This window comes from Hemicordylus capensis, chromosome 11 (genome assembly GCF_027244095.1).
Source record: "Hemicordylus capensis ecotype Gifberg chromosome 11, rHemCap1.1.pri, whole genome shotgun sequence".
NCBI lineage: Eukaryota > Metazoa > Chordata > Lepidosauria > Squamata > Cordylidae > Hemicordylus > Hemicordylus capensis.
This window is the reverse complement of record NC_069667.1, coordinates 14,644,436-14,672,328: the sequence shown is the minus strand read 5'-3', so window position 1 is coordinate 14,672,328 and position 27,893 is coordinate 14,644,436. Positions and strand designations below refer to the sequence as shown.

The window sequence follows — 27,893 nt, the reverse complement described above, 5'->3', positions numbered from 1 at the left end:
GCCCGGTCTGCTAGGCGGGCCACCCGACAGCCTCTGCCCCACAGCAGGGGAGCTTGCTGGTTTCTTCCCTGGGCTCATCCCACCTAGGGAGCAGAAGGGTGGCCCCTCTCCAGCACTTCCTTCTCCCCTCCATGCCTTTTTGGACCATCTCCCAGCAGCACAGAAGCAGCCCACCAGCGCCTGTTGCTGGCGTTTGCCGTGTATCTCTTTTTTAGCCTGGGAGCCCCTTTGGGTTATTTGTCTACAGAAGCCTCTTTGAGAACGTTTTGTCGGAAAGCAGCATATCAATGTTTGCAGTCGTAGTGGGTCACCCCTGCGGCCAGCTCAGTGGCTTTCTCATTTGGACCTACGGAAGGAAGACACTGCCCTAGAGCAAGGCAGACTGAGGCCATCTATGCCCCTGAGCCCATGGGTTGCCAGCTGACCAAGGCCAACTTAGCAGAGCCTGCTCCTATGCCACAGCTTGACCGACAGAGATCAGCAGGTCAAGCCTTTCACGACCTGGAGAGATGCTCCATCACCTCCCCAGCTACTCTCAGTTGCACAGTTGCAGCAGCAGCAGCCGCCAGGTGAAAAGTGAGCCGTTCTCTGTCCGATCCTATCATCTCGGCAAGAACAATTGTGCCTGTAACATGTCCAGCAGTCCCAGCTCCAGCCCCTGAGTTACATTCTGCAGGTGGGTGTCTTCCCCTCCAACTCTTTATTTTCTTTACTCGACTCTTTATTCTTCATATCTCTCAAAAGAATAACACGGGCCACTTTAACGAAAACCCCAGAAACGTTTTTATTGGTGTAGGTAGTTCAGGGCCGTTAGAAATGCATCCTGTTGGAAACGCCACCCACCTTTCCAGGCCCTGCACAGGCTTCACACACCTCAGACCCATTCTCAAGTCCATGAGCGCTGTGAGGAAAAGGCTTTCCCACCACAAAGGGAAGTGGACCCTGGTGGCCACCTGGCACAGAGTTTCCAGAGACCTTCCATTGGGCAAGAGGAAACGGCCAACCCAACTAGCACTCGGGCGGGTGGGGGGAGTCAAAGCAGCAGAGCAGAAGCGCGCCCCCCAGAATGTCCTCCTCTTGACCGAGGCCTGGTGTCAGGAAAAAAGGGGCAGCCGCCTGAGGAGGAATCCATGCAGCGTGCAGGCAGGGCTGGTTCAGCTCTATTGGGCACAGCAGGGGAAACCACTGGGCCTGGTCATGCATTTTGCTCCGTCTCAGGCACACCGGCTCTCTTCTGCAAGGCATTCGTTCTTTCTGCTTCCAGATTTCCAAGTGAAGGGCGCTTCCCTGGTAGCCTTTCAGTCTTCACCCCCCCCCCACTTTCTTCACTCCGCTTTTACAGTCATTGCCAACTTATGGCCTCTCTGCATTTCCTGTGCTGTCCTGCCATCTCCCCGCCCGAAGCCCCGATTGATGGTGAGGGAGGTCACATAGAACACCACTGCTGTGTCAGCCCATCCATCTTTACGGGGCTGCGCTCCCAGGATCGAACAGCTCCCCCTTCGCTCCTTGCTTTCCCAGTGGTTGATCAGACGCCTCCGTTAAAGTCGCAGCTTCAGCGTCCCTGAACTGTCCTGAACCAGTCAGTGCCCAGTAAACAGGAGTCCGGAATTACTGGTTCCCCTTTGCAGAGCGGCTGCTCATGACTCCCCCCACCACCACCTTTTAATGACCAGAGTTGCAAAATTGTGTTCACACAAACCGTAAGATGATTAGCAATTGTTCTGGCTGAAGAAAGGAAAGCAGCCATTTGATAACAACGCCACCCCCCAACAACGCTTTCAAAAGGGGTGGCTCCGAGGGGGGGCAGAAAGGCGTAGCCAGTGCTCGCCCCCAAATATTCCCCACTCGCCCACCCACCAGACCTGAATTTTACAGCAAAGGGCCGGACAATACAGCCATTGTATATTGTGCTCCTTTAGTTTGGAAGGTCTTCTACTTTTAAAAGCCTCTGTTTGGTTGGTTTTTTTAAAGAAGCCTCCTTCACTCCCTCCTCGACCCTAGAACCAGCCGCAGAAGCCAGTGAAGCCAGGCAAGGAGGAGATTCCTCCAGCCTCCCAGGAGCCAGGCCAAGCCCTTCACTTCCTTCCTGGCCTGGGTGAGACCATGAGTGCAGTGGGGAGGGGGGCAGGCTCCTCTCCCCCTGCAGGTTTCGGATCACCTGGCACTGCCCTCTCTCCCCACCTCAGTCTTTCCTGCCACACGGTCTTGGAGAGGAAGGGGGGATTAGCCTGGAAGGTTTCGCCTCATCCCAAAAGACCGTATTTTCTAAGAGGAATCTGGCCCGTTGTCTGAATAAGTTTCAAACGGTCCAAGCAAGCTTCATTAATAAGGGAAATAAAGTAATGTCAATGACCTTGCCTCAATCAATGTAGAGTAAAATCCTCTCTGCCGCCACCCCTTTACTCCCCCAAACGAATTATTCTAGAGTTGCCCCTGCGGACGCGGGAGGAGAGGGCCTCCTCCTTCCAAGCCGCTCCCCTCCGCCTGCCTCCTGTCCTCCGAGGGTTCTCCAGCCCTGGCTGCCGGCCCTCGCAGCGTGTCAAGAACCCGGGCCCGTCTCTCAAGAGCCTCAAACTGGCCACAGTAAAGGGGCCTCTGTGTGTACGGGCTGAAGCCGTTCCAGTGCCTGGCCTGAAATAACGGGTGGGCTTCCGGGCAGAGCTGAGATGGCTCAGGAAGCAAAAAGAGACTTGCCTCTAATTAGCACGAGCAAGAGTCTGCAGGCCCCCCCCCCCAGCACAAAGCCATCTGGGCTGCACCAGTCCCTGACAGCCCCTACTTGCTCACCCAGGACTTCAGCAAAAAAAAAAAAAAAAAAAAAAATCCCCTACTGCCCGGCCATGTTGCTTTTCCAGATTACTGGTGTGTGTGCGGTGGGGTGGGGTGGGGTCTGCAGGCAGTGAGGCCTCTGTTGGCTCGTATCCATGCTACAGGTTAGGGGTGTGCAGTTACAAGCTAGAGGGGTGCTGGACCTCAGGTTCAATTTGAACCAGCCCGGTTCAACCGGTTCGGACTCAAACCAAACCAGTTTTTTTAAAAAAAGGCGGCCGGCCCAAGTTCAAACCAGACTGGACCCTGTCCATTATGGACCAGTTCAACCCCGTTTGACAGTTCGAGGGGCGATGCTTGTAAAGTGGAATCCAGTGAGGATTCCTGCTGGGGTGTGTGTGTGTGTGTGTGTGTGTGTGTGATGAGAGGGCACCTTACTAGCGGCGTCAGCTCCTCTAAATCCCAGCACGCCCCCCCAGCAGTGTGGCCCGTGTGGTGGCGGGGTGGTTCCAGCCTCTGCAGATGCACGGAGGCCATTTCCACGACCTCCACGTATGCGCAGAGGCCATCTGCATGACCATGGACTGCACATCCACAGAGGCCAGAACCAGGCCACGGCCACATGGGCCACATTGCTGGGGGGAACACCACCATTGCTGGGGGGAACACCTGTAAACACCAGGGTTTAGAGGAGCCACTGCTGGTAAGGTGCCCTCTCACTCCCCCGCCCGCCCCCCCCCCCAGCTGCCCTAAGAAACCTTTTAAAGGCAGGATTTGATTGGAATTCCCTGTACAGGCATAGCCCCTTGAGGCGGGTTGAATGGGTGCAAACCGGTCCAAACTGGTTCGACTGAATGGACTAGACCACCGGCCGGTTTGACTGAACCTGTTCAGAGACTGGCTGTTCGGTCCGAATTCGGTTCAAATTCGAACCAAACCGCCCAAACCAGTTCCGAGCACACCCCTACTACAGGGGCCGGTCAGAAGCCTGCTGGCCCCAGCGCCATGCTGGGGTGCTGGAAGGCAGCCTCCCTCCTTCTCCTGCCCCTGCAGAACAAGGTCCTCTAATCTACCATGCTGAGGAAGTATTGGTGGGCTTGTGAGTTGGGGGACCAGCAGAGGCCTAGGCTACAGAGCTGGAGAACCGAGGCTGGGTGCCTTGCGTAAGTCTTAGCTCCTTCCTGGGACAGGACAACCCCCCACCCAGTCTAGAAGAGGGCGGCTGGGGTCTCCGGAGGCCCAGTGTCAGGAAGTGCCCACGACAGGAATGGAAGGAAGTCCCAGGAGGAACACAGCAGCATGCCCTCCGTGGCCATGCTGGGATGCCCGTGGCTGGAGCCAGCTTCCCGCGCCCCGAATGCCATGTCCAGTTTGCCAGGGTCCTCCTCCTCAGGCTCTCGAGACATCTCCCGCCGCAGGAGCCTTGAAGGGGAGGCCATCCAGGTCCTGCAAGAGCAGAGGTGGCAAAGCCTCTTCCTCTCCGGCCCCGGCCCCTCCAGCCTCCTCAGGGCACCGCTTGGTGGACGTCCTCCGAGCGCAGCACTTTGTAGATGATCCAGTAGAAGATGTTGAAGAGCAGGAAGGTGAAGGGGAAGACGGCCCGAGAGATGGTGTCGATCCGCTTGGCCCGGTCCAGGTAGAGCCTGCGGAGCAGCTCCCCCTCTCTGAGCAGCGAGGTGGGGGGCGGAGGGCTGTACATCTTGGGGCTCTCCAGGGTGCCCCCGTCCTTCATGTCCTGCAGGCAGTGCCCCAGGCCATAGCCCCGGAAGTAGAAGCGGCCCTCCCGCAGCACCTCTTCCTCCTGGGGGGCAGAGAGGAAAGAGCAGGCTCAGCACACGGGGCAGGGGGCAGGGTCGCTATAGCGGAGTGGATGGGCAGATTGGCCACTGCCAGTCTGTGATGACAATACTGAGCTAGATGGACCAACGGTCTGACTCAGTGCATGGCAGCTTCCTATGTTTCTATGTTCCTATGGGTTAGGAACATGGGAACATAGGAAGCTTCCATATACTGAGTCAGACCATTGATCTATCTAGCTCAGTATTGTCGTCACAGACTGGCAGCGGCTTCTCCAAGGTTGCAGGCAGGAATCTCTCTCAGCCCTATCTTGGGGATGCTGCCAGGGAGGGACCTTGGAACCTTTTGCTCTTCCCAGAGCGGCTTCATCCCCTGAGGGGAAGATCTTGCAGTGCTCACGTATCAAGTCTCCCATTTATATGCAACCAGGGCAGACCCTGCTTAGCTAAGGGGACATGTCATGCTTGCTACCACAAGACCAGCTCTCTTCAAAGAACCCAGGCCCCCAAGCTCCACCCCTCCCTATTTTCTTCATGATCTCCCTCACTCCGTTGGCCTCAGAGGAGGGGGTGAAAACAGGCCCCCTCTCCCCTAGCTATGCCCCTAGAGGGCAGGTTTTGTGCCTTTGTTGTATGACGGGGGCCAGAGGGGTCTCGGGCCCCTTAGCTACTGCGTTTGAAAGGCTACAGCACAGCTGGGTTACGGGGGGGCAGGGCTTGTTCATTTCATTAGGGGGCCTCAATCTTTCCCCCACTATCTGAGCGCTGGCAATATTGCTCTTCCCACTATGGGACAAAGCAGTCTACCGTCAGACTTAACACCACTTCTCCTGGGTGGTGGTGGAGGAGTCTGGCCCACTGGTTTAAGCTATCCTGCTGCTTCCATGCAGTGCCTTCTGTTGGAATTAGGTGGGTGGGTGGGTGGGGGGCTGCCAAAGAGACACCCATAGCCATTGAGAGCGGTGGAGAAAGGCCGGGAGGCCAATGGGCAGAGGTGTATCTAGGGAAAATAGTGCCTAGGGCAAGCACTGAAATTGCGCCCCCTGTCCAAACATCTGACACCCATCTGATTCTCTGTACATAGTGCCAAACTGAATATGTGTACAGTGACTTATATTATATTAATTTTTTAATTTTTTTAAAAAAATTAATTTAAAAAAAATACCTGTAGCCCCTTTGGGGGGGCTTCCTAAAGGCTGTGGGGGGTGGTCTGCAAAGGTTTACCCTCCCCCCTCTGGCCTCTAGGGCCTCGCAGGGACCATTTCAGCATGTGCAGTGGCCATTAAAAAAAAATTTTTTTTAATGGCCACTGAAAACAAAATGGCGACTGCGCATGCTCAAATGGCCTCTGCGAGGCCTGGCATGGCCTAGGGCCTCACAGAGGCCATTTGAGCATGAGCGGTGGCCATTTTGTTTTCAGCAGCCATTTTAATTTTTTTTTTAATTTTAGAAAAATGGCGCCCCCCTTCAAGTGGCGCCCGGGGCACGTGCCCTGCCTGCCCTACCCCTAGATACACCCCTGCCAATGGGGCAGGCAGGGGAAGAGAAACAGAGCCTTTGATGCTGGAGGAGAGAGGCTGACTGCTGCCTCCTGGTGGCCAAAAAGTGCTACTCTGGTCCGCCTCCCCTCCGACACATATAAGCTAGTGGGTGTTTTCTGTCTCTGTGCTCAGTCCAGGCTGCTTCAGAGGCTGACTTAACCAGGCAAGCGGAGTGTCAAGTGCTGAAGGGAGCAGGAGAGAAGAGGAGAGCTGGGAGCAGGAACTCAAGCCTCTCTGCTGCCTTCCACTCTTTGCCTGTGCCTGATGAAGAGCTCTGCGATACACTAAGGCTTACATGTTTCTACACCAAACCCTGCTTAAAAGATGCCATTCGCCGCTACCTGTTTCTTTATCTTCCTCCTGCTCTGCTCCATTCCAACAACACCTGCTTTTCTCCCCCGCCCACCCCGCCCCCAGGGACATTTGGCTTCCAAGAGCAGTGTGCAGAACTGCCGTCAGGAGTCCCCACCCCCACCCCCGTGAGCGACCCCAATGGGTGCCTGGGCACTCGAGGACTGTGCTGTGTGGTCTCCTCACAGGCCACGGAGCATGACGGCGTGCCGGAGGGGAGGGTGTGAGGTTTGGGGTGGGGAGGGAGGGAGCGGACGGAGCTGCGGGGTGGGGTGAGGGGGGGTGGAGGAAGGGGTGGGTTTGCTTTTTACCCTGGAGTCGGTGCTGCCGAATTGAGAGAGGGTCTCGTAGGTGGACTCGCTGCTGGTCAGGCCCTCCAGCTGCTGCAGGGACTCCAGGCTGGGCGTCTGGCTGGTCAGGCCCTTTTAAATCCAGCAGGGAGGGCAGATCAAACAGAAACAGGAGAGCGGGTGACCAAGGGCTCGGCTGGACACCCCCAGCTGTGGGCTGGCTGACTCACACATGCCCCCCACACCACTCCGTGCCCCGTCGCTCAAGGAGAAGCCTGTCCCGAGAGCCACGGCCCCTTCTGGGCCAGGCGGCAAGACCAGGAGGGCCATGGAGGCCCGGGAGGGTTGCCTTGGGCCTGGGGGCTTGGCGGCTCCCGCACTCAGGGCCTCCTCCATGGCGGAGCAGAGGGATGCCAGCGGGGAGGTGTGTGGCCCGTGGAGGCAGCTTCACACATGGCACTCAGCCCTTGTTGCCTTGTTTTCTGGACTGGCCGTCTGTCAGCAGGATGCACTGCCCGACACAGCAGGAGGATGGATGGAGGAGGGTGAAAGGCAGGGCTGCAAGGGATGCTGGGAGTCCATGCCAGGGGCACATGCATGGGCACACTCAGTTAGGGGCACAACAGTCAGCGGCCCGAGCATCTTGGCTTGCCAAGCTTCTGGCCCTCAGGGCGGCCCAGAGGGAACTGAAGTTGTCCCTAGCAGTTTTCCTTGTAACAGGGATTCTTAGATCTTGTTGACTACAACTCCCAGCATCCCCAGCTGCCATGGCCTTTGGCTGGGGATTATGAGAGCTGTAGTCAACAATGTCTGGGAATCCCTATTTCTAGGATCACTGGTCCCTAGACCCATTTGCACCTCGTGTCCAGGGCACACACAACCTGCGTACAATTGGTACAGGGGTGCAGACCTGCACACACGTACAGTTACTCAGGGCAGGCGGTGGGCCTGCCTTGGTTCACACTTGGGCTCACGCAAGCAGAATAAATTCTGCAAAACAAACAGATGCAAATAGGCCAGATGTTTACAGGTTGCAGAATCCTGGCATTTGGTGGCAGAGAACAGGGATTTTTAAAGTGCAGGAGATATAGAGGAGGTGGTTCCAGGGGAAGGCACTGAGGAGGAGGTGAGGATGGAACAGCCCCGTGGGGCCCAGAGGAAAAGGGGCAGGGGGATTCCCATGGACAGGAAGGGGAGATGGGGACAAGGGAGGAAGCAGCACAGACTCCCTGACACGCTGAAGGGACGTGGCCACTGCGGAATTGCTTCCCCTAGAAAGTCTTTTCTCTTCATCCTCCCCATATGGGGTTTGTCCCTGGCTTTGCTGTAGTCAGAGGCCACTCTGCACGTGCTCAGAGGCACTCCTGATTGTTACATACGACAGATGTTCTTGGGTTAAGCCCAAAGGATTCCTCTGCCTCTCAGGGCAATGCCCAACGTCTCATTTTGCAAGAAGAATTAACCACCAGATCAGCATTACCCCGGATCAGGATCAGCCCCGGATGGAGCCAGGAGGAAGCTTCTCCTTGATGAGTGCTGGGCCAGGGGCTGCCTCTTCTACCATTCTGTCCTCCTCCCTGTCAAGTGACCTTCAGCGGGAGGCTCCTCAGCTCAGCTCAGCTCAGCTCTCCTCCCCTGTCCCTTGTGAGCGGGCAAACCTGGCAGCATCTGGTCTGAGCCCAGGGAGAAGATTCATTCCCTGGAATCTGCAGTCATTGTATTATCCACTAGAGGGCAGCCCAGCAATTCTGATGGACCACTCACTAGGGAGGTGGGGGCCCCAGAAGCACTGCAAAGGCAGACAGGGAGAAGCCTTGGGTGCCCTGCCCCCTGCCTGCCTTTGCATCTCACCTTGTACTCTCCCAGGGGAGGCTCTTTCAGCCCCATGCATTGGGACTGCCCACTTGGAGTCTCCTTGCTCCTGGCTGACAGATCTGCCTGACTTGTGGGGCAGCCCAAGGTACTGCAGTGCGTGCTGGAGGCAAGGTCCAAGCACCGCCTTGCCCACGCCCCTGATGGGGAGGGGCAGCCCCCTTTCAAAATGGACCCTGGCCAGCTCTGAAAGTGGAGGAGAGAGTAGGGAGGAGGGAGGTTTGCCAGCAACCTCCTCGTCTCTCCTTGCACTTCTTGCAGGCTCTCCTAGGCTGTGGGGAGAGGGGCTCCGTGCAGAGCTGGCCTAGGGTCCCGTCGGTCCCCAAGAGCTGCTCTGATGGCAACATCAGGGCTCATCTGTCCACTGCGCTGGCAACCCTGTCTTCTGCCTCCTGAGGTGACTGCCCCCCGCCGGCCTCATAAAAGGACCACCGCTCTTAATGGGTCAGGCTGAAGCAGCCCCCCTTTCCCTCCCCCCCCACTGCTGCCACTGAGGGCCAAGCCACAAAACCATGGTTATTATGGTCCCACCGATCTACCTGTTAGATTCAAACCTGCCTTTGCTACAGGGCGTTGGGGTGTGGGGTGTGGGGCTGGGCCACCATGTTGAGCCAGCATACCAGCCGCCCCTAATCCCCTCCCCACTATAAGGCAGTCCTCGGGGGTTGGGGGTCCAGCCCCAGGCCGGCCACACTCACCATCCGCAGCCGCCGCTGCCTCCGGCGCAGGCGCATGAACTCCTTGTGCTGCCGGGAGACGAAATTGACAGCCGCGTACTCCAGCAAGGCGGCAAAGACGAAGAGCAGGCAGACCGCCATCCAGATGTCAATGGCCTTGACATAGGAGACCTGTGGGGGGCGGAGGGGTGCCAGTCAGAGGCTGCTTGCGGCAGTGTGTGGGGGGAGCACCAGCCCCATCCTCCTCCACCATCTCCAATGCGGCCTCCCCTCCCTGCTCCCCCCCCCACTCTCTGCCTTATTCAGGCTGTGGTCCCTGGGCCCTCTCGGCAGTCCCCGACCAGACCAGTTTCCCCAAATGTCAGCTCCCCTTAGGGCAGGGCAAGCGGGGCGACCGCCCAGGGCCACGCTCTTAACCCCCATCAAAATGAACTGGAAGGCCCACACACACACACACACACACACACACACACACACACACACACACTGACTGATTTGCCCCAGGCCCTGCATCCCACCAGGGATAGCCCCGTCCAAGGAGAGTCCCGCCCAAAAGTATCCTGCACGACCCCCAAACACTCAGGATGAGTCAAGCAGCACCCTGAGGCAGCCGCACCTGGCACCGTGTGAGAGGACACGGGCATGCGTGTCGTGCCTGCAGAAGAGATCTGGGTTTAATTTAATCTGGACTCTGTTAGTCCCCTGCTAAAAGAGCAGAGGCACCTTTTTAAAGTGGTGATTCTCTTGCATTTAGCAGGGGGAGAGCAACTGGCCCTCTCCATCCCCAGCACAGCATCCCTCCAGTGGCGGTTGCTGGTATCATATTTCTCTTTTAGCTGGTGAGCCCTTTGGGGACAGGGAGCCATCCTATTTATTTATTTATATCGATGTACACCGCTTTGGGAACTTTGGTTGAAAAGCGGTCTATAAATTTCCGCCACATTCATATTGACTTGGTGTCCCCTTGCAGAAGGGATGAGTGCACCCTCCATTCTGCTTCCCAAGGGCAGGAGAAGAGGTTTCCTTCCGGTCTCTCTTTCCAAAGCTCCCATCTAGGGACAGCACAGCAGCAACCCCAAAAGCAACCTTGCAGAAGCCGCTGTGAGTAGGACGGGCTCATTCCTGACGGCAGATGGTGTGGTGTGAGCCCAGCGGCCAGAAAACGAGGGGGCCTGGACCACCGGACCCTCCACACAAGCCCTCCCTGCCCGGCTGCCTTGTGACTCCGCTCTAGCTGGAACCAGGCCTGGACGCTCCCACTCCATAAGGTGAGGCGGTCTCCGGGGGGCACCCTGAGAATCTGACTAATGACACACACACAAATCTCTTATGCTGCATTTGGGTTCTGTTCAACAAAACCACAAGGCCATCTGCGAAAGACACCACATTCAAAGCAACAGCATTTTCCTTTGGAAACTATAAATAGGCCTCTGTGAGCAGATGGGCCGCAGATGCTGGCAAAGACGGGTGGGCAGGCAGAGAGGGCTCTTCCCTGGCAGGGAGAAGGAGGCAGGACACGCGGCGTTGGTATTCCGGGCGGGGGGCACAGCTAGATGGGATGGCAGGAAACCTGCAGTGGGTCCGCTTGCAGTTTTTTAATGACAAGTGCAGCCATGGGGAGGGAGATTCAAATGTGGACTGCCAGGGTTTGGGGAGGAGGACTAACACAGGAACAGAGGAAGCTGCCATATACCGAGTCAGACCCTTGGTCCATCTAGCTCAGTATTGTCTTCACAGACTGGCAGCAGCTTCTCCAAGACAGCAAGCAGGAATCTCTCTCAGCCCTATCTTGGAGAAGCCAGGGAGGGAACTTGGAACCTTCTGCATGCAAGCAGGCAGATGCTCTTACAGTGCTCACACATATCCCCCATTCAAATACAAACCAAGGTGGACCCTGCTTAGCAAAGTGGACAATTCCTGCTTGCTACCACAAGACCAGCTCTCCACCTATGGCACACACCCCACTGCCTCACCGGGGAACGTATCTGCACTCCTCTTTCCTGTGTCACGTACTTCACTAGCCTAGGGACTTCACTGGGTTTCTGCTCTGCTCTTGCCTCTGTGTGTGTGTGTGTGTGTGTGTATATATGTGTGTGTGTGTGTGTGTGTGTGTGTGTATATATATATATATATATATATATATGTGTGTGTGTGTGTGTGTGTGTATATATATATATATATATGTAGGTTACCCCCCACACTTTTTTTTTTTAGTATCGGCACCCTTTTACTTGCTATTTGTCACATTAGGCAAAACACATACATGTTATGGTATTTTCCAGAAAGTTGGCACAAGTTGACATTTCCTAGTCATCCCAATGCTTTTAGTAGTCCAGTGAGAGGATGCCACTAAATGCTGACATTTACTAGTAAATCTCAAGAATCACCATCTAAGTGCTTTTGACTTGATTTTCAACGTGATTACTAAACAGCAACAAATGCCATGGTCTTTCGGTAATTGTCCAAATACAACCCAGCAGTGCAATCACTTCTGACATTTACCAGCAAAACTCAAGACTTTCCAGTTATGGATATAAGACTCTTGAAAATTAGACAACTGGAAATTGTTGAGGGCAAAGAATGCTGCCCATTGCCAATTCTGAATAAACCAAAATTTGAATGTAGGCAATCAGATTGTTTCAACCACGTTTCTAATGATGTTTGGGATTCCCAATCCCAATATTCTAACATAGGAAGCAGCCATATACTGAGTCAGACCACTGGTCCATCTAGCTCAGTATTGTCTTCACAGACTGGCAGCAGCTTCTCCAAGGTTGCAGGCAGGAGTCTCTCTCAGCCCTATTTAGGGAGGGAACTTGGAACCTTCTGCATGCAAGCATGTAGGTGCTCTTCCCAGAGCAACCCCATCCCTTAAGGGGAATATCACATGTAGTCTCCTATACAAATGCATCCAGGGCAGAACTGGCTTAGCAAAGGGACAAGTCATGCTTGCTACCACAAGACCAGCTCTCCTCTTGAATATCTTTTCTGGCTCTGCCCAAACTAGAAATTATAGAGTATGAACTTAGAAATGATGAGAACTGAAGCCCATCTGGGGACCATCTGGCCGCCTTCTCCCTTGCCACTTCCTTTCTGCCACCCTTTGAGCAATTTCTGCCACCCTGATGCACTTGCTCTCCGTAACCATGAGGCCTCCAAGCATCCTTCACACACACACAAAAAAAAACCCCAAACGCTGGACCTCTTGGGTTCTGCCATGAGCCAAAGGTCCACAGATTGCGCTGGGACGTGGAGCGGGGAAGAGATGGGATGTGAGGCTCCTCCAAAGCCCCTCAGGGAGCAAAAGAGAGCTGGAAGCAGCCAGCCCACATGGGGCAGCACAGCACAGCGCCCTGTCCAGGAGCCTGATTGGTCTGTTCCCCCTGACAGAGAGCTTCTGGAGCTGGCAAGCCAGGGAGACAATCGGACCACCACATTGTGGGGTGGAATAAATACCCAGGCACCTCTGGAGGCTATCCACAGCGGCGGAGCCAGCCAGCCAGTGGCCTGTGCCCCGCCCTGCCTGGCAGCCCCACCAGTGAGGCCTGTGCACGTGACATCACGCACATGGGGCATTCCCGGGCTCTGGAGAGCCTCGAGCGAGCTCTCCCCCTCTCATTTGCAGGCAGCATTTGCCGTCTGGCAGCGTTTATTCCCTTTCCTCTCCCTCATTGGGGAGAGAGGAGGGGAAATAAATGCAGGCAGGCAGCAAGCGCTGCCTGGAAATGTGGGAGGAGACTGGGGTGGGCCTTCTGGCAACTGGGCCATGCCCCTTTGCGCGTGACATCACACACAAAGGGGGCTCCAGCGGCCCTTTTCATTGATGGCCCGGGTTCTTTGAACATGTTCGCTCAATCAGGGGCAGGCCCGGATCCAGTCTGCTGTTGTGGTCCCCTCGCCCCACCCCCGTCTGTCTGACGGCAGATGCTAAGCCATGCCCCCTGTATCTGACATCAGATACAGGGGGCGTAGCTTTGCTTGCAAACGGGGCCCCGTGGCCCCATTTGCAGGCAAAATCCCCAGCCGGCACCACATTCGTGGCACGGCTAGAGTGGCTCTCCCTGCCTAAAAGGCGCTGGCTGGGGATTTTGCCTGAAAATGGGTCTGACGTCAGATGCAGGGGGTACGGCTGGGGCGCCAGGTGCGGACCCTGATTGGTGGTGGCCCGCGTTCTTCGAACCTGTTCGCTCAATGGTGGCTCTGCCCCTGGCTATCCACGACTTCTTTTGTCTGTGCATGAAAATGCATAGCAGTATTTGCACACATTTTGTGGTATTTCTTTTAAAATATAGTATCTCAAGTTAAGGCAGGGGTACTCAAACATTCAGGGGTTCTCCACATACACACACAAACAAGTTTTTAAATGTTTTGTACTGTATTTTCTATTTTCTATTCTAATTGGTTTATTTTGTGTTATAAGTTTTAATTGGATATTTTTATTGGGTTGTTGGGGGAGAACAATTTGTTATAGGGTGGTTAACAAATAAAGTTGTTGTTGTTGTTGCTGCTGCTGCTGTTGTTGTTGTTACAACTCCCATCATTCCCAGCTATGGCTGAAAGCCATGGCTGATGTAGTCCAACAACATCTAGGGGCCCAAGTTTGAGAATATCCCTGAGTTAAGGAATTGCCTTTGAATGGGAATGGTGAAAAAGAGCAGAAAAGGACATGGCGGGACAAGCTGGAAGGCCAAAGAGCTGCAGAAGAGAAGCTCTTCGGAAGGACCCCCCCGACCCCCAGCATCACCACAAGACCGGGAGGGTGAGAAGCAGGTGGCTTACTGACAAGAGGTTCCAGCAAAAGGAACTGGGACGGCTCCCCCTGCTTTGGAACAACGTCTGCACACAAACTTGCGCCGTGGAGAAGTTGCCCTGCCCTCCCCCAGCACCTTGGCACTGACCTTTGGCAGTGACGCCCGGGAGCCCGCACTCTGGGTGGTCATCGTCAGCACGGTGGTAATGCCGAGCCCCACCCGGGCTGGTGCAGCGTCCATGTTGATCCAAAAGGAGACCCAGGAGAGGATGACAATCAGCAGACTGGGAATGTACATCTGAATCAGGTAGTAGCCCATCTGCCTTTCCAGGTGGAACTTCACCTCGATGCAGGTGAACTTCCCTGCAAGGAGACAAAGAGGAGGCAGAGGGTGGTGTGCCGTTCTCGCGTCTGGGGGCAATTCCAGGACACGGTTCCCAACCACCCCTGGATGAGAGGCCAAGGTTTTTCTCCCTGCTTCCAGATCCCAACAACAAGAGCTGCAGGCAGGAAACCTGGAGCAGCCCAGAACCAGGCAGGAGAAGTGCTAGCCGTTGCCTGGCCCAGGATAGGCTTGTGGTGGGGCAGTTTTCTCCCTGCTTCTAGGTCCCCAAAAAGAGGAAACCGCAGGCAGGAAACCTGGATGAGCCCAGAACCAGGCAGGAGAGCTGCTAGTCCTTGCCTGGCCTAGGAAGGGTGGGCTTTTGGGGGGCGGGGCACAGTTTTCTGTGCTGGGATAATGGAAGGACCACACCCCTCCAGTGGAGGAGAGTCACCTGTGTTGTAGGATTTGGTGCAATAGCCCAGATCCTTCTCGTCACGCAGAATAAACTGAGGGAGCGTCAAGCCATCGGCCACCTGGACAGCTTCTTGCTCCTCCACCCACTTGAAGATCAGGTCGTTCATGGTGTAGCCAACTGCAGGGCAGAGAGAGACGTGAGTGAGGAAGGAAGGGGGCTGGTACTGGAGGCCGTGGCAGGTCGCATATTATGCCGCCAGCTGCCCTTTCGTTCTGTCCTTGCCCTCTGCTCTCTGCCAAGGCATGGTCCTCCAACAAGCTCCTCCCTCCAATAAGCTCCTCCCTCCAATAAACTCCTCCCTCCAATAAGCTCCTCCCTCCAATAAGCTCCTCCCTCCAATAAACTCCACCTCTTCCTACACTTTTTCTGCTGTGGCTCCCCTTCCACTGCTGATCCAGGGGCAGCACTTCAGGGAGAGCTCAGCTGAGTTCATCTCACCCAGCCTCCTACTTCTCACAGTGGTCAACCAGATGCCTCTGGGCAGCCCACAACCAAGACATGGAGGGCAACAACTGTCTCCCACTGTTGACCCCCAGCAACAACTGTTTGTAGATAGACTGCCCCGAACCTGGAAGTTCCACATAGCCACTATGACTGTAATAGGCCAGGAATCTGATGTTGAGAGCCAGTGTGGTGCAGTAGTTGACAAGTTGGTCTTGGGCCAGGGAGACAGGCACCCCTCCGTGTTCAAAGCCCAGCCGGGCCATGAAGCCCACTGGGTGAATTTGAGCCAGCCACTCTCTCTTAGCCTAACCCACTTTGCAGGGTTGTGAGGATTAAAAAGGGGCAGAGAGAAACCACATGCACTGCCTGAGCTCCTTGGCGGGGGGGGGGGGGGGGCAGGATCCAGATGCAAGAGACAAAAACAATCCCCTCTTGGCACTCAGGATTAGTGCTCAGCCCCAGACTCACAACTCTCAAGCTGCATAGTGCACGTCTGGATGTCCATGGGGAAGTTCTTCAGATCCATGGGGCAGGAGAGGATGAGTGTCAGTCTGGGAGAAAGAGAAAGGAGAGTTGTGGGGTGCCTGAGCCAATGCCAGCCCCCCCTGCCCCCCCACCCCCACAGGTGAGAGCACTGCACACCCCACCTGATGCTATAAAGCACGTTCCCATTCTTGAAGATGCGCAGGAGCTTGTTGTCTGTGGTGACCTCGTGGAAGTTGGCGCCCTTCTCATTGGCAAAGAAGAGGTCCGGCTTCCAGATGGAGTCAAGCATGGAGGGGTCGAGGTCCAGCGAGTCGTCGGGGTACTCCCGGTAGGCCAAGCGGGGGTCGTTCCACTGCTGCCGGAGGAAGACGTTGACACGGTAGTCCTAGGAGCAGAGAGCCGTGGTCACACCTGTGGGTCGAAGAGGGCAGGCCCCCCAACTCTACTGCCCGGGCACAGGACTTTCTACAGCTGGGCTCAGGAGGGGTGGGGTGACAGTTCCTTTCATGAAAGTGGGGGACGCTGGAGCCTGGGGGAGGAGGGGAGGCTTGGAATCTGGCCATGCAAGTGGTGGTGGTGGTGGTGGTGGGGCTTTCCTGGGAAGATGCCAGACCCTGAGGAGGGGGCTACCCTGAGACTGGCCAGGAAAAGCCAACTTCCAGCAGGACAGAGGAATGCCAGGCCACGGGCAGCTGAGAAGTGACTTGGTGCAGGGCTGCCCAGCAGTGCTCCTTCTCACAGGGATTCCCAGATGTTGTGGACTACAACTCCCAGAATCCCCAAGCAAAAGCCATTTCAGCAGGGGATTCTGGGAGTTGTAGTCAGCAACATCTGGGCACCCCTGTTCAAGGCAGCAGTGCTGCCCAGAGTGGCACGGGAATGCCTCTTCCCCCCGGCCATGGGGCCGCCCCTCCTTGCCTCCTTCTCTGCAGCCCCCTGGCGTCGTCCACACACCCCTTTCCCCCCACCAGCCTCTGTGGACAACAGAGGCAGCTGGACTCAGAGGTGGGCTGGAGTCCCCGAAATCCCTGGGATGCGACTCTCTGGGGCAAAACTTGGAGGGCAGGAAGATGCTGCAGGGCTTGGGAGGTGAGAAACGGGCAGGTGTCCTCACCATGGTGGTTTCTGTGACGGAACCAAAACTGTTGATGAAGATGTTGCAGGTCACGTTGACAGGCGGGCCTGCAAGCCAATTGAGAAGCAAGGGTGAGTGGCGGTGTGCCAGTGAAGGGAGAAGGAGCCAGAGGGCAAGCTGAAGCTGCCTCCTCCCACATCGCACCGTCATTGGCCCGTCTAGCTCATGGACCTTCCCTCTGACTGGCCGGGCTCTCCAAGGCCTCCTCCCTCACTGGCTACTCAGGAGTCTGAGCTGCCGATGCTGGCAGGGTGGACTCTGGGGCTTGCCCTGCCCGGACCACTGAAACATGAGCCCTGCGGCCTCTTTCCAAGGACTCGGGCAAGGACCAGCTTCTTCTCCAGCCATTTGGTCTCCTCCCCCAGCAGCACAAGGGAAGAGGTTGCATCCTGCTGGGGCTTTCCTGTCCTCCACCAGCTCCTCTCTTCCCTCTTGGAGGGGTGGGGGCCACTTCAGATCTACCCGTTTCCAGGAATTCACACCATGTGACTCTCCCGAGTCCTCCACATGCTGAGATCCTGGACCTGCGTGGAAGGGACGGAACAGGGCGCAGAGGCGCTAAGGAGACTCCTTTACCTCTGCGTGGAAGGGACGGAACAGGGCGCAGAGGCGCTAAGCAGACTCCTTTACCTTTGAAATTGGGTCTGATGCGGGCGTCGTACCCCGACGTCCGGCCCATAAGCTTGTCCAGGAAATCAGAGGGAGACATTGGCTGGGGGATGCTCCGTGGGGTGGATTTGGTTTCTCCTTTCCCTGACGCCAGTCTTGAGGGGGAGGAAGAGAGGAGATGTCAGGAGGCTGCCTCCCGCAAACCACCCACAGCCACAAGCAAATCACTGCTGGGAGCTGAGCTGCCAGAGGATATGAAAGGGTCTCCACAACATCCATGGCCCGGCATCAATTTGGCTTCACGGGAGAACTGATTTGAACCATTCTGAGAAAAGCTGTAATGCCCACACAAGAGGAGGAGAGCTGGCCTTGTGGTAGCAAGCATGAATTGTCCCCTTTGCTAAGCAGGGTCCACCCTAGTTTGCATTTGAATGGAAGACTGCATGTGAGCACTGGGAGATAATCCCCTTTGGGGATGGGGCCAGTGTTCCCTCTAAAAGAGATTCCCAGATATTGTTGACTACAACTCCCAGAATCCCCAGCTGCAATGGCTTTTGCTTGGGGATTATGGGAGTTATGGGAAGAGCACCTGCCTGCTTGCATGCAGAAGATTCTGAGTTCCCTCCCTGGCATCTCCAGATAGGACTGAGAGAGACTCCTGCCTGCAACCTTGGAGAAGCTGCTGCCAGTCTGGGTAGACAATACTGAGCTAGATGGACCAATGGTCTGACTCAGTATATGGCAGCTTCCTATGTCCCTAAGTAGAAGGTATAAAAGCCCATCTAGACTAAGCCCTGGTGCAAGGAAGAGCAAAGGCCTATACCGGGGTCCCCAGATGTTGCTGGACTACACCAAGGCTATTGTGGCCGGGCATGATGGGAGTTGTAATCCAACAACATCTGGGGACCCCTGGCCTATGTAAAGTCACTGTTAGGACATGCATCAGAAGAGATTGTGAACTGCTCAAGAAAAGGAAGCATCCTTTGTCACAGCATCCTTGGTCATATTTCAGCCCTTCTGCAGATGTTGGCCTACAGTTCCCAAAAACTCTGGCTATTGGCTGCTGTGGCTGGGGATTATGGAAGTTGTAGTCCAAAAACAGCTGGGGGGGGGGGCTAAGTTGAGCAGGCCTTCATTATGAGAACAATGCTTTGGTTGAAAAGAGGTCTATAAGCATTCTAAACCAGGGGTTTCCAATCTGTGGCATTCCAGATGTTGCTGAACTAACACGCCTGCCATTGCCAGACACAACAGCTGGTGATGGTGGGAGTTGTAATTCAGCAACATCTGGAGGCCCACAGGCTGAGAACCCCTGTTCTAAACAAATAAATAAAGCGGGAAGAGAAAAACACCTGCTGGAGGGGAAGGTGGGCATGAGTCAGGATGCCAGGCACACACACACACACCCCCATGCAACATATTCCCCATGTAGCATCTCTGCACTCAGCTTCTCATAGGAAACAGGCCGGCCTCCTCTGTGCATGCAGCTCTGTAGATGCCAAGCAGCCACGCAGGCAACACAGAAGAGTTCAGACGCGATGCGACCGCGTGGGGTTGCAGGGGGGCCCTTTTGTGTGCTGCACTTCAATCCAGAGCAAAAGAGCCATTCTGCAAGGTGGGGAGTCCCCTCCCCTCCTCACGGGGTCCCATTCCGTCTCCTTCTGTGCAAGGGGCACGTCACAGGGATTTCTCAGCGGCTGTTGACGACAACTCCCTTCATGCTTCCCCAGCCAAAGGCCATCGCAGCTGGGGATTCTGGGAGTTGCAGTCCACAACAGTTAGTTACAGAACCTGGTAACTGTGCAGAACAGGGCACAAGAATCCAGCAGAGGGGGGCCCCACAATGGCCCCAGCCCTTGGCAGGAGCCTTGCCTCCTTTTCCTCTCCTCCCCCCCCCCCCAGCAGCTGCTCCACAGCAACCTCCACCGGGCCTGCTTTCCTGAGCACAGTGGAGGGGCAGCTTCACATAGGGGGCTCTTCTGGGGAGGATCAGCCTCTGGGAAGGTTGCCCTCAGGAACCAGACTGTGGCCCTCTTGAGTGGGCGGTGTGTGTGTGTGTGTGTGCACAGCAGATGCAAAGGGTGCTGCTGGGAGACTTCAGGGCCAAAGCTTCACCACACTCCTCCTCGGAGGGGATGTCTGGAGGTTCCTGCTTCTGCTCCACCTGGAAGGGGCTTCTCTGGCTGTTCACAGCCAACTGGGGAGGGGGGGCTCTGGGGGGCAGGAGCAGCTTCCCCCCAGGGAGCCCTGCTTGGAAACTGGGCTGTCAGCTCCTTCAGCCCAAACTGAGTCACCGATCAATAGACAGATGCAGGAAGATGCAGATGCAGGAAATCAAGATGACTGGGACTCAGCCTAAGCTCCCCCGGCCAGCTGCCACTGAGCTGGAGGGAGAGGCCATCTTCCCCCTCCCCGTCCCCCAGACCTGTGCCCCATGGCCTTTGGAGAGCTGCCATGGCCAGAGCAGACCTTTCCATGTCCTGAAGGAGCTTGCTCTGGTCACACAGAGAGAGCACAGATCCCAGGGGAAAGGTTCCTCTCTCGCCTCCCCGCCCCGTCCAGAGAACATGGCGAGAATCTCCCTGCAGCCTCCCTAATCCGTGGGGCCAAGCCTTGCCTTGAGGTCTTACTTTGCAAAGGATTTTGTCTTACTAGGGGCATGCAAGTAGGGTTGCCCGATTCTGGCTTTCCAAATCCGGGTGCTTAAATTTGCATATTATGTAAATTGGCTTCCTGAGCAGAAGAATGACTGCACGTTTTGCTCCACAATTCTGCTTCTACAATGGCTAGCACTTAGCTTTTCAAAAAAAGAAAAAAGAAAGCTGACATCTGGGAGAATCTGGGTGGGTTAAGCAAGCTGGGTGAGATGTTTAGAATCCAGGTGAAACCCAGACTTCCAGGAGGCATGGCAACTCTACATGCAAGGGTCCCCTCTCCACCCCCCACTGGTCTCCCACTCATCTGGAGCAAAGAGCCCTCAGGGGTTCTCTCCCCTCTGCCAGGCCAGCTTCTGCTCTCTGGATGCCCTGCCATGGCCACGCTCTTCTTCCCACCATCATGCAGCCTTGCCAACCCTTCAGGCGTCCCAATCTGCCTCCCCACCTTTTGCAATGCGGTCCCCATTTTTGCTGCAGACGGCTCCCTCTCAAGAACTGCAAGAGGACGGTTCCTTCACTGTGGAATGATGAAGGGCTTGTCCATTAAAATAAAAGAAGCTGGGCATGACAGACACCAAGCCCAATGCAAGACACACACACACCCGCCCCCTGCTCAGAGGTGCAAAATACGCCTGGTTGATCCTGGGAGCCCCACTCATCTCTGGAAGCCCAGCAGCCCCTCTGCAAGTCAAGCCAGTCACCCTTTGCAAGAAGTCAACAGCGTGTAGGTGCAGAAACCCATTTGCAGTGGCTCCGAGGGTGTCCTCTTGCCTGGGGAGGGAGCGGAGAGGAACACCCTCCCCCAGGGTTTTCAGCAAGGACTGCGTGAAGAAACTCCTTGGGGTGTGGCGATATAATTGACAAGCTCACCTGATCTTCAGCTTTGAAGAACAGCCACTCAAGGGGTGAGCTTTTATGAGAGGGCCTTCAACAAACACTTAGAAAGAACGTCTGAACAAACGCAACTATGGGGACGTCTGAACTACGCAGACGGTGGCTGCGCTTCTCAGGGGGTGCACTCGGGAGCAATGGAGGAGCGAGGCCTTCAGTGAGACCCAGCGACTGGACAGCCGCCACCACTGGGTCAGCCCCCTTGACAGCTTGAAAGGGGGCTTAAGGCCCTGAGAGCCCTACGCCATCAAAGCAAGCCCCAAGGAGCATTCCTTGTCATAGAGAGCTTGACACAGTTAGGCCTCCCAGGAGGCTGCAAGGAAAAGCCATCTTGCTCTAGAAAGCAAGCTGGGTTGAAGGAGTTCATCCAGGCAAGGGCTGAGGCCCTCCTAGAGAAGAGGATGCAATGGGAGGTGTCCCCCCCCCATCTTGCGAGCGTGCCCCACCAGTGCTCCTGCATGCAGCAACTCCTGCTAACAGAGCAAAGGGCACTTTTTAAAAATGGTGATTATTTAGCAGGGAGAGAGCAACTGACCCTATCCATCCCCAGCACAGCATCCCTCCAGTGGCTGTTGCTGGTGTCCATCTTATATTTCTCTTTTAGATCGTGAGCCCTTTGGGGACAGGGAGCCATTTTATTTCTTTATTTGTATCTATGTATTTATCTCTAACCACTTTGGGAACTTTTGTCGAAAAGTGGTCTATACATTTCCATCATATCCGTATTGGTATCTGCACCCAGCTTCTGCCACTTGAAGGTTCCTCCATTCACCCAGCTGACTGCACAGGGGGGCCTGCAAGAGAGACACCTGCTATGTGGACGGCAGGTGGATGTGCAACCAGGAGCATGGCTGCCTTGCAGCAGAGCCTCTCTTGGATCTCTGAGGTTCCCCTTGTGGGGTCCTGATGAGTTGCCTGACTTTGCGTCCCTCTCTCAGTCTGGCCCACTCCAGTCCCCAGGCCTGGAGTGGCAGAAACTGCTCCAAGCTCAGCTGCGAGATTGTGCCCTGTCCTTGCTGACACTGATGGGGAAACAAGGCCAAAGAGGGTTGAGTGGGCTGAGGGTGTGGATTTGGGCTGTGGCGGTCTGGTCCCTTGGCCATGTGGACCTGGGCTTCATCCTCATCGCTTTGACTAGAAGGCAGCAGCCAAGGGATTCAGCGTTCCATGGCAACTGTAGTGCCTGTGTTGTCCAGGAGAGGGCAACATTGAGGGTTCCTGAAGGGACTGAGTAGGAGGGGTGTCCTTTGACCAGCCCTGTGTACCCATCCTGCTGGCTGCACCTTGACATCTCATGCAAGCAAGGCTCTCTCCCTTCATGGGCAGAGGGGAAGGGGGCTCCCATTCACCGCTGCAGGCTTTTGCTCAGACATGATTTCTAAGCTTGAAAGGTCCCCATGACTATCTGGAGGAGCCAATTACTGGTCTTGAAGTCTTGTACTGTGCATCAAAAAGCAGAACTCGTGTTCAACATGCACCAGATGTTCAGCATGGATCAACATCAACGTCTCTGCTTTTCGACACACAGCACAAGACTTCATGGGAAGTCTCCCTTCCTGGGAGGGAAGTGGGGGGGGGGGTTTCCTGCAGCCCAGGAAACTCTGTCTTCACGACCATGCATTAGCAGGAGCTGGGAAGTACCCCGAGGCCATCTAGCCTCCCTGCCTGAAGGTAGAGTCCGTCATCAGCCCACATCAGCAATGTGTTGGCTACAAGACATAGCCGGCACCTTCCCCTGAACCCCCAGAATCTTCTCTGGGGCTTGCCCGTCTCTGCCCACTTCCCGCCTTGCCCTGAACACCCTTGCAAGCTCTCACGCCTTCAGGCTCCAGCGCAGCGTGAGGCTCAGAGGCTGCCAACAAGCCAGGCGCCTCCCTCTATGCCACAGAGGCCGGCGGAACACCAGGAAGGGCCTTGGAAAGCTCAGGCAAGCAGGCACAAGCCGCCCTCCAGCTGCAACACCCCTCCCCGGCCCTCTGCCTGCTGGTCAGCTGGACCCCCAAAGGAAAGCAAAACCCTTCCGCTGAGCCCCAGTCTTCTCAGCCCCTCCCTGGCTGTGCCCTCCTCTCAGTCCAAGGGAAAGAGCCCCCCCCCACCGTCTTCTGCACTCCCTCTTGCTGGGCGCCAACCACATCAGCACGGCTCCCTTCCTGCCTTCGTGTCCCCAGAGAACAGCCTGTCTTCCTTTGCTAGGAGCCCCAGGGGAGAGTGGAGGTGGGGGCAGGGGGGGGGAGAATCTTTCATAATCTTGCATGCTTGCACTCGCCACCAGCTCCCTTCTTGTCCTGGGAGCGGGGAGGTGGACACAGTTAGAAGCCAGTCATGTTGCTGGGCCCGGCTAGGTGTGGCTTGGAAGCTGGTGAGTCTCGGAGATCCTGCCCAAGGTGGGGGGGGAGGGGAGGGCTAGCAAGAGCATCACCGGAGCATTGCTGCTTGTGGAGGCTGGTGCATGCAGCGGTGGGCCTGCAGCTGGGAGTGGGGCACACCTTGCCGAAGCTGGATCGCTTTGCTTCCTGGGCATCTGCTGAGAAGCAGAAGTGGCTCCTGTTAATGAGCTGGGGGGGGGGGGCACCAAAGGAGGCACAGTTCATCCCAAGGAGCCCAGGTGTGTGTGTGTGTGTGTGTGTGTGTGTGTGTGTGTGTGTGTGCGCGCGCGCGCGCCAAAGGAGGCACAGCTGCCTCTGCTTCCCAGCAGCAGCTGCTCAGGTTGCTCCTCTCTCTCCCACCTCAGGTAGAGCTCCACGGTTAACTGTGGAGCTCTACCTGACAAATGCCCAGCCAGATAGCAGCCTCTTGAGTCATCTGTCTCTCTTGCATCTTGGGATGCTTTCTCATGTGTTCATCCTGCTTGTCTTGACTAGGAAAGGAAACTCAGAAGTGGCTTAAAAAGCTGTACAATTTAAGAATTGGGCTGGGCAGGGAGAGAGAGAGGAGCAACTTGGGCTGCCTCCTTTGCCCCCCCCCCCGGCTCCTTAGAAGGAGCTGTTGAGAAGAGACCACGAGTTCATCTGGTGCACCCCTCGCCACAATGGCAGAGGCAACCCCCCACTAGCACCTACGGAAGGGCAGCCGTTCAGACCGTAGCATGCCCACCAGCAGACAGCAATTGCAAGGAAGGAAAAAGCAAGCACTTGAACATGAGCTGTGAAACCGAACCAAGCCGTAGATGGCAAAGGAAGGCCACTCAGATCCTCGGGCACACAGGCTGGGTCACTGCTCATCTGACCTGGGAGGCATTTCCTCAGCCAGACTCCAAAGCAGGAGCCAAACCTGCCTTCCGAGTTGCCCAGGGCAACCGATGTCAGGCTTCCTACTTGCAGTTGCTCCACGGCTGAAACCGGGGCCTGAAGCAAGACATCAAAAGCACTTTTGTGGGCACCACCAGGCCACTTCCTGATCTGTCCTTGGTTGTTTCTGTTTTGGGGCATCCGTTTCTGATGCCCCAAAGGAAGGAGGGACTCAGCCAAGAAGGTCAGGGGGCAGCCAGGAAGGTCCTTTCTTACTCCAAATGGTGACTCCAGACAGATGCCACAACACACACCAGCACCACAACAATTTCCGTGGAGGCACCTTTTCACCCAGGGCTCCAGTGTCGGTGGTGTGTTCAGATGCTGGACATTAGAGAATTCAGTTCAAGCCCCCACCCCCACCCCGCAAGAGCTCATGCCTTTGTCTTCCAGAGGCACTGGAAATCACTTAGGAAGTATAGGGGTGGGCAGTGACCAGAGCAGAGCCTGTACTGGGCAAGGACCAACCAACCACACCACAGCAGAGCTTGAAGGATGGAGGAAAGGAGCAGGGGTGGTGGTGGGGGCAGACTGTATTTAGCTGAATCCAAGACCAGTCTTCTTCCTTTTTTTTTTTTTAATATTAGAAATCGGGAGGTCATCTTAAATTCAGAGTCCTCTCCCTTTTGAATACATATGAAACCTGATTAACTTGTATTTAACCTCTAAGAGGGTTGTCTTAAATTCAGAGTCATCTTGGATTCGAGTAAAAACAAAACCCCCAAGCTGCACCCCTTGACTCTCTCAGCTTGAGCCACGGGGGCTCAAGAATGAGGGGGCCCTGTAGCCTTTCACAAAACAGTACTTATGGGGTCTGTCCCGGGAGGGAGGGAGTGGTGGACCCCTGCAATTCAAGCACAGCACCAGCTGGAGGCTGCCGAGCAAGGGAAGGATTGGGGCCACTCCTCCGGCATCCCATCCACGGAGCAGCTGCTGCTCGAGGTGAGGCTGCATCCAATTCCAGCTCCTCACTTGGTGGCGATTCCAGCACCCAGAGACCTCCCCCTCTCGGCACCTCCAGCCCTTTGGCCAGCGACTCCCACACGGAGCCCCGGCTGCAGAGGGCGGACCCGCCGACCTCTTGACGAAGCCTGCAGGCCTCCAGCCCTCGACAGCAGCAGCAGCAGCGCGAAGGGAAAAGCTGCCTCGGCGGAAAATTCTCCCCGCAAAGGAGCAGGAGGCCTCTGGGGGTCGGGGGCCACCAATCCCTGTCCCACGCCCACCTTCACTCCCCTCGCGGCCCCCCACTACAGTGCCACAAGCAGAGCGAAGCCAGGGAGGCTCCCGCCAGATTCACAGTCCCGCTCGGTGCAAACCGAGAGACGATCACCCAGACCAGGAAGCGGAGGGAAGGGCTGGGGATCTGCTCACCGACCCTGCGGCGGCAGTGGCGGGATGGCGGGGGGGGGGGGGAGGAAGTCCTCCCGCTGCACCTCCGGGCCGGCAGGCTCAGCGGGTGAACCCGGGACAGGCTGGGACTCGCAGCCCCGGCAGAGAGGCGTTCTAGGTCGCTGCGGGAAGGAAACTGGGGCGGAAGAGGGGTTGCCTAGAGCTCGATTTGAGGCAGGGCTCCGGGGGGTCTATAATGCCAGCCCGGGTCAAGCTCGGCGTACCTCTGAGCACGTGCAAAGCGCGCCCCTTCCCCGCCAGGAGGCAGCGTCCGTCCCGTCCGGCGTTTCACTCACCTGAGCAGGGCGCCGAGCAGGAGCAGGAGCTGCGCTCGCATCCCTCGGCCGCGCGGCGTCCCCCGCCGGCAACAGAGGCGGGGGGCGGACTGCGAGAGCGGTGGCGGCGCCCCAGCCCCAGGAGGCGTGCAGGCATGTCCCGCTGCTCCGCCGCTCCGCCCGGCAGCAGCAGCAGCAGCGCCGCATGGAGGCGCCCCGACGGCCGAGCGACGGCCAGCAGGCTCGCCTTGCCTGCTAGCCTGCCTCCGTCCGCTGCCCTCGCCGCAAACGCTTCTGCCCGCCCTCCAGCGGGGAGGGCGCTGCCCACGTCAAGGACAGCCCCGACGGCGCGGCGCGGCGCTCCGCTCCGTTGCCAGCCTCCAGCCCCGAGCCAGGCCCGGGGACCTCTCCTCGGACGGACTCGGCCGGGACGGGACGCCCGGACTGGACCAGCCTGGGGGCGGGGAGGAAGAAGAAGAAGACGACGACGACGCCAACTGCGTGCAGAGTGCGCTCGCCTCTTCCGCGAGCAAACGCAGCCAGCCCTCCCCTCAACTGGGCTGCGGGGAAACACTTGCCGCCCTCCCGCGCCCCCTTTTGCAGACACGGAGACCTCCCGCTTCTAGCGGCAGCAGCTTCAGGGCAGCCCTGGGAACCCGCCGCTGGGGAGGCGGCAGCAGCAGCAGCTCGTGGCGCGGTGTGCTCCATTTACGCCCCCAGCGAAATCAACCCGCTTTCCCTTTCCCTGGCTAGGGCGCACGCAGGATTGGACCTGCTGCCCCGCACCCAGGCTCCGCCGCCGCCCCTGGACTAGAGAGTGAGGCCGCGGGAAGTTCTCTGCAGGGCTGTTCTTATGTTCTCTGTCTGCTCCCTGGACTCAGTCGCGCCCACCCCGTCCCCGAAGGACCCCGGAGGCTGCGATTATGCCAAGCTCTGGCTTCCAAAAGAGCAACCAGCCCATCATCAAACATGGCGCCAGCTGGGGGTCTGGCTGGGCATGGGCAGCCAGCGGGCCACCAAGGGACCCCTCTTCGAGGCAGCTGGGACGTGAGAGGGCGGAGGGGCACGGACCTGATGTGGGTCCGGATTAGGGGTGTAGTGGATGGTGGGGGGGGGGGGTGCGCAGGGACGGAGCGCCGGCACTTCTCGGCTTCTCTGGCGGTTGGGGTGGGCCTGGCCATGGGGGCTGTCCTGGAAAGCGCCTGCAGATCCCCAGAGCAACTCCCATCACTGGTCTGGATATAGCCTGCCCACCCAGGCGACACCTCGCTTTGTGCTCTGCCCCAATTTCTGGGTTGTTGTTTTTTTTTAGTGAAGAACTTCTTGGATTCGCCTTTGCAGGGTCGCCCGCCCCCCGCTCCGGATCCGCTGCCGGGCAGAGAGTGCCGAGCCAGCCCCGCCGCGCCCCGCCTTCGCCCTGCTCTGCGCTGTCCAGCTGCTGAAGAGCTGCTCTGCTGCGGGAGTGCGGGGCGGGGGGCGGGAAGCCACCACAGACAGCTCCCGGGTCTCCTCGCACCAATGAACCACCAGGTGAAGAGCGGCTTATTGTCCTGGGGCTTGTATTACCAAATGTTTTTATTCCCCTTTCCTTGGATTCCATAGCAATACTCAGCACTTTTTGAGGGCGCCAAGCCCTTCGCCTCTATTCCCTTGAAGTAATCCTTCCAAGAGCCCTGTTGGGGCTCAAGAAATATGATCATCTACCTATTGCCGCTGAGGCTGAGAGGGAGCAGCTTAGGAACATAGGGAGCTGCCTTATGCCAAATCAGAACCGACATTTATTTATTTATCTACTTATCTATCTATCTATCTATTTTTGACATTGATGTCCCGTTCTTCTTCCAAGGAGCCCAGAGCTGTGTACATGGTTA

General features: G+C 56.8%; 1 protein-coding gene across 3 annotated transcripts; it reads right to left on the bottom strand.

Moving 5' to 3' along the window:
• Window positions 1-766: 766 nt before the first annotated feature.
• LOC128335728 (glycine receptor subunit alpha-4) lies at window positions 767-26,178 on the bottom strand. 3 transcript variants are annotated; one of them, XM_053274423.1, is made up of 11 exons: window positions 26,044-26,140; window positions 20,626-20,697; window positions 17,545-17,678; window positions 16,894-16,961; window positions 15,941-16,164; window positions 15,762-15,844; window positions 14,826-14,966; window positions 14,198-14,412; window positions 9,321-9,470; window positions 6,772-6,882; window positions 767-4,573 (listed from the first exon to the last, which is right to left on the bottom strand). In XM_053274423.1, the coding sequence occupies exons 1-11, from the start codon at window positions 26,082-26,084 to the stop codon at window positions 4,277-4,279; spliced, it is 1,536 nt and encodes a 511-aa protein (XP_053130398.1). In that variant the 5' UTR covers window positions 26,085-26,140; the 3' UTR covers window positions 767-4,276. The 3 variants fall into 3 exon arrangements, with proteins under 3 accessions (XP_053130398.1, XP_053130399.1, XP_053130400.1); XM_053274424.1 differs by lacking the exon at window positions 20,626-20,697 and having other exon boundaries at window positions 26,044-26,178; XM_053274425.1 differs by lacking the exon at window positions 6,772-6,882.
• Between the last annotated feature and the right edge of the window lie 1,715 nt (window positions 26,179-27,893).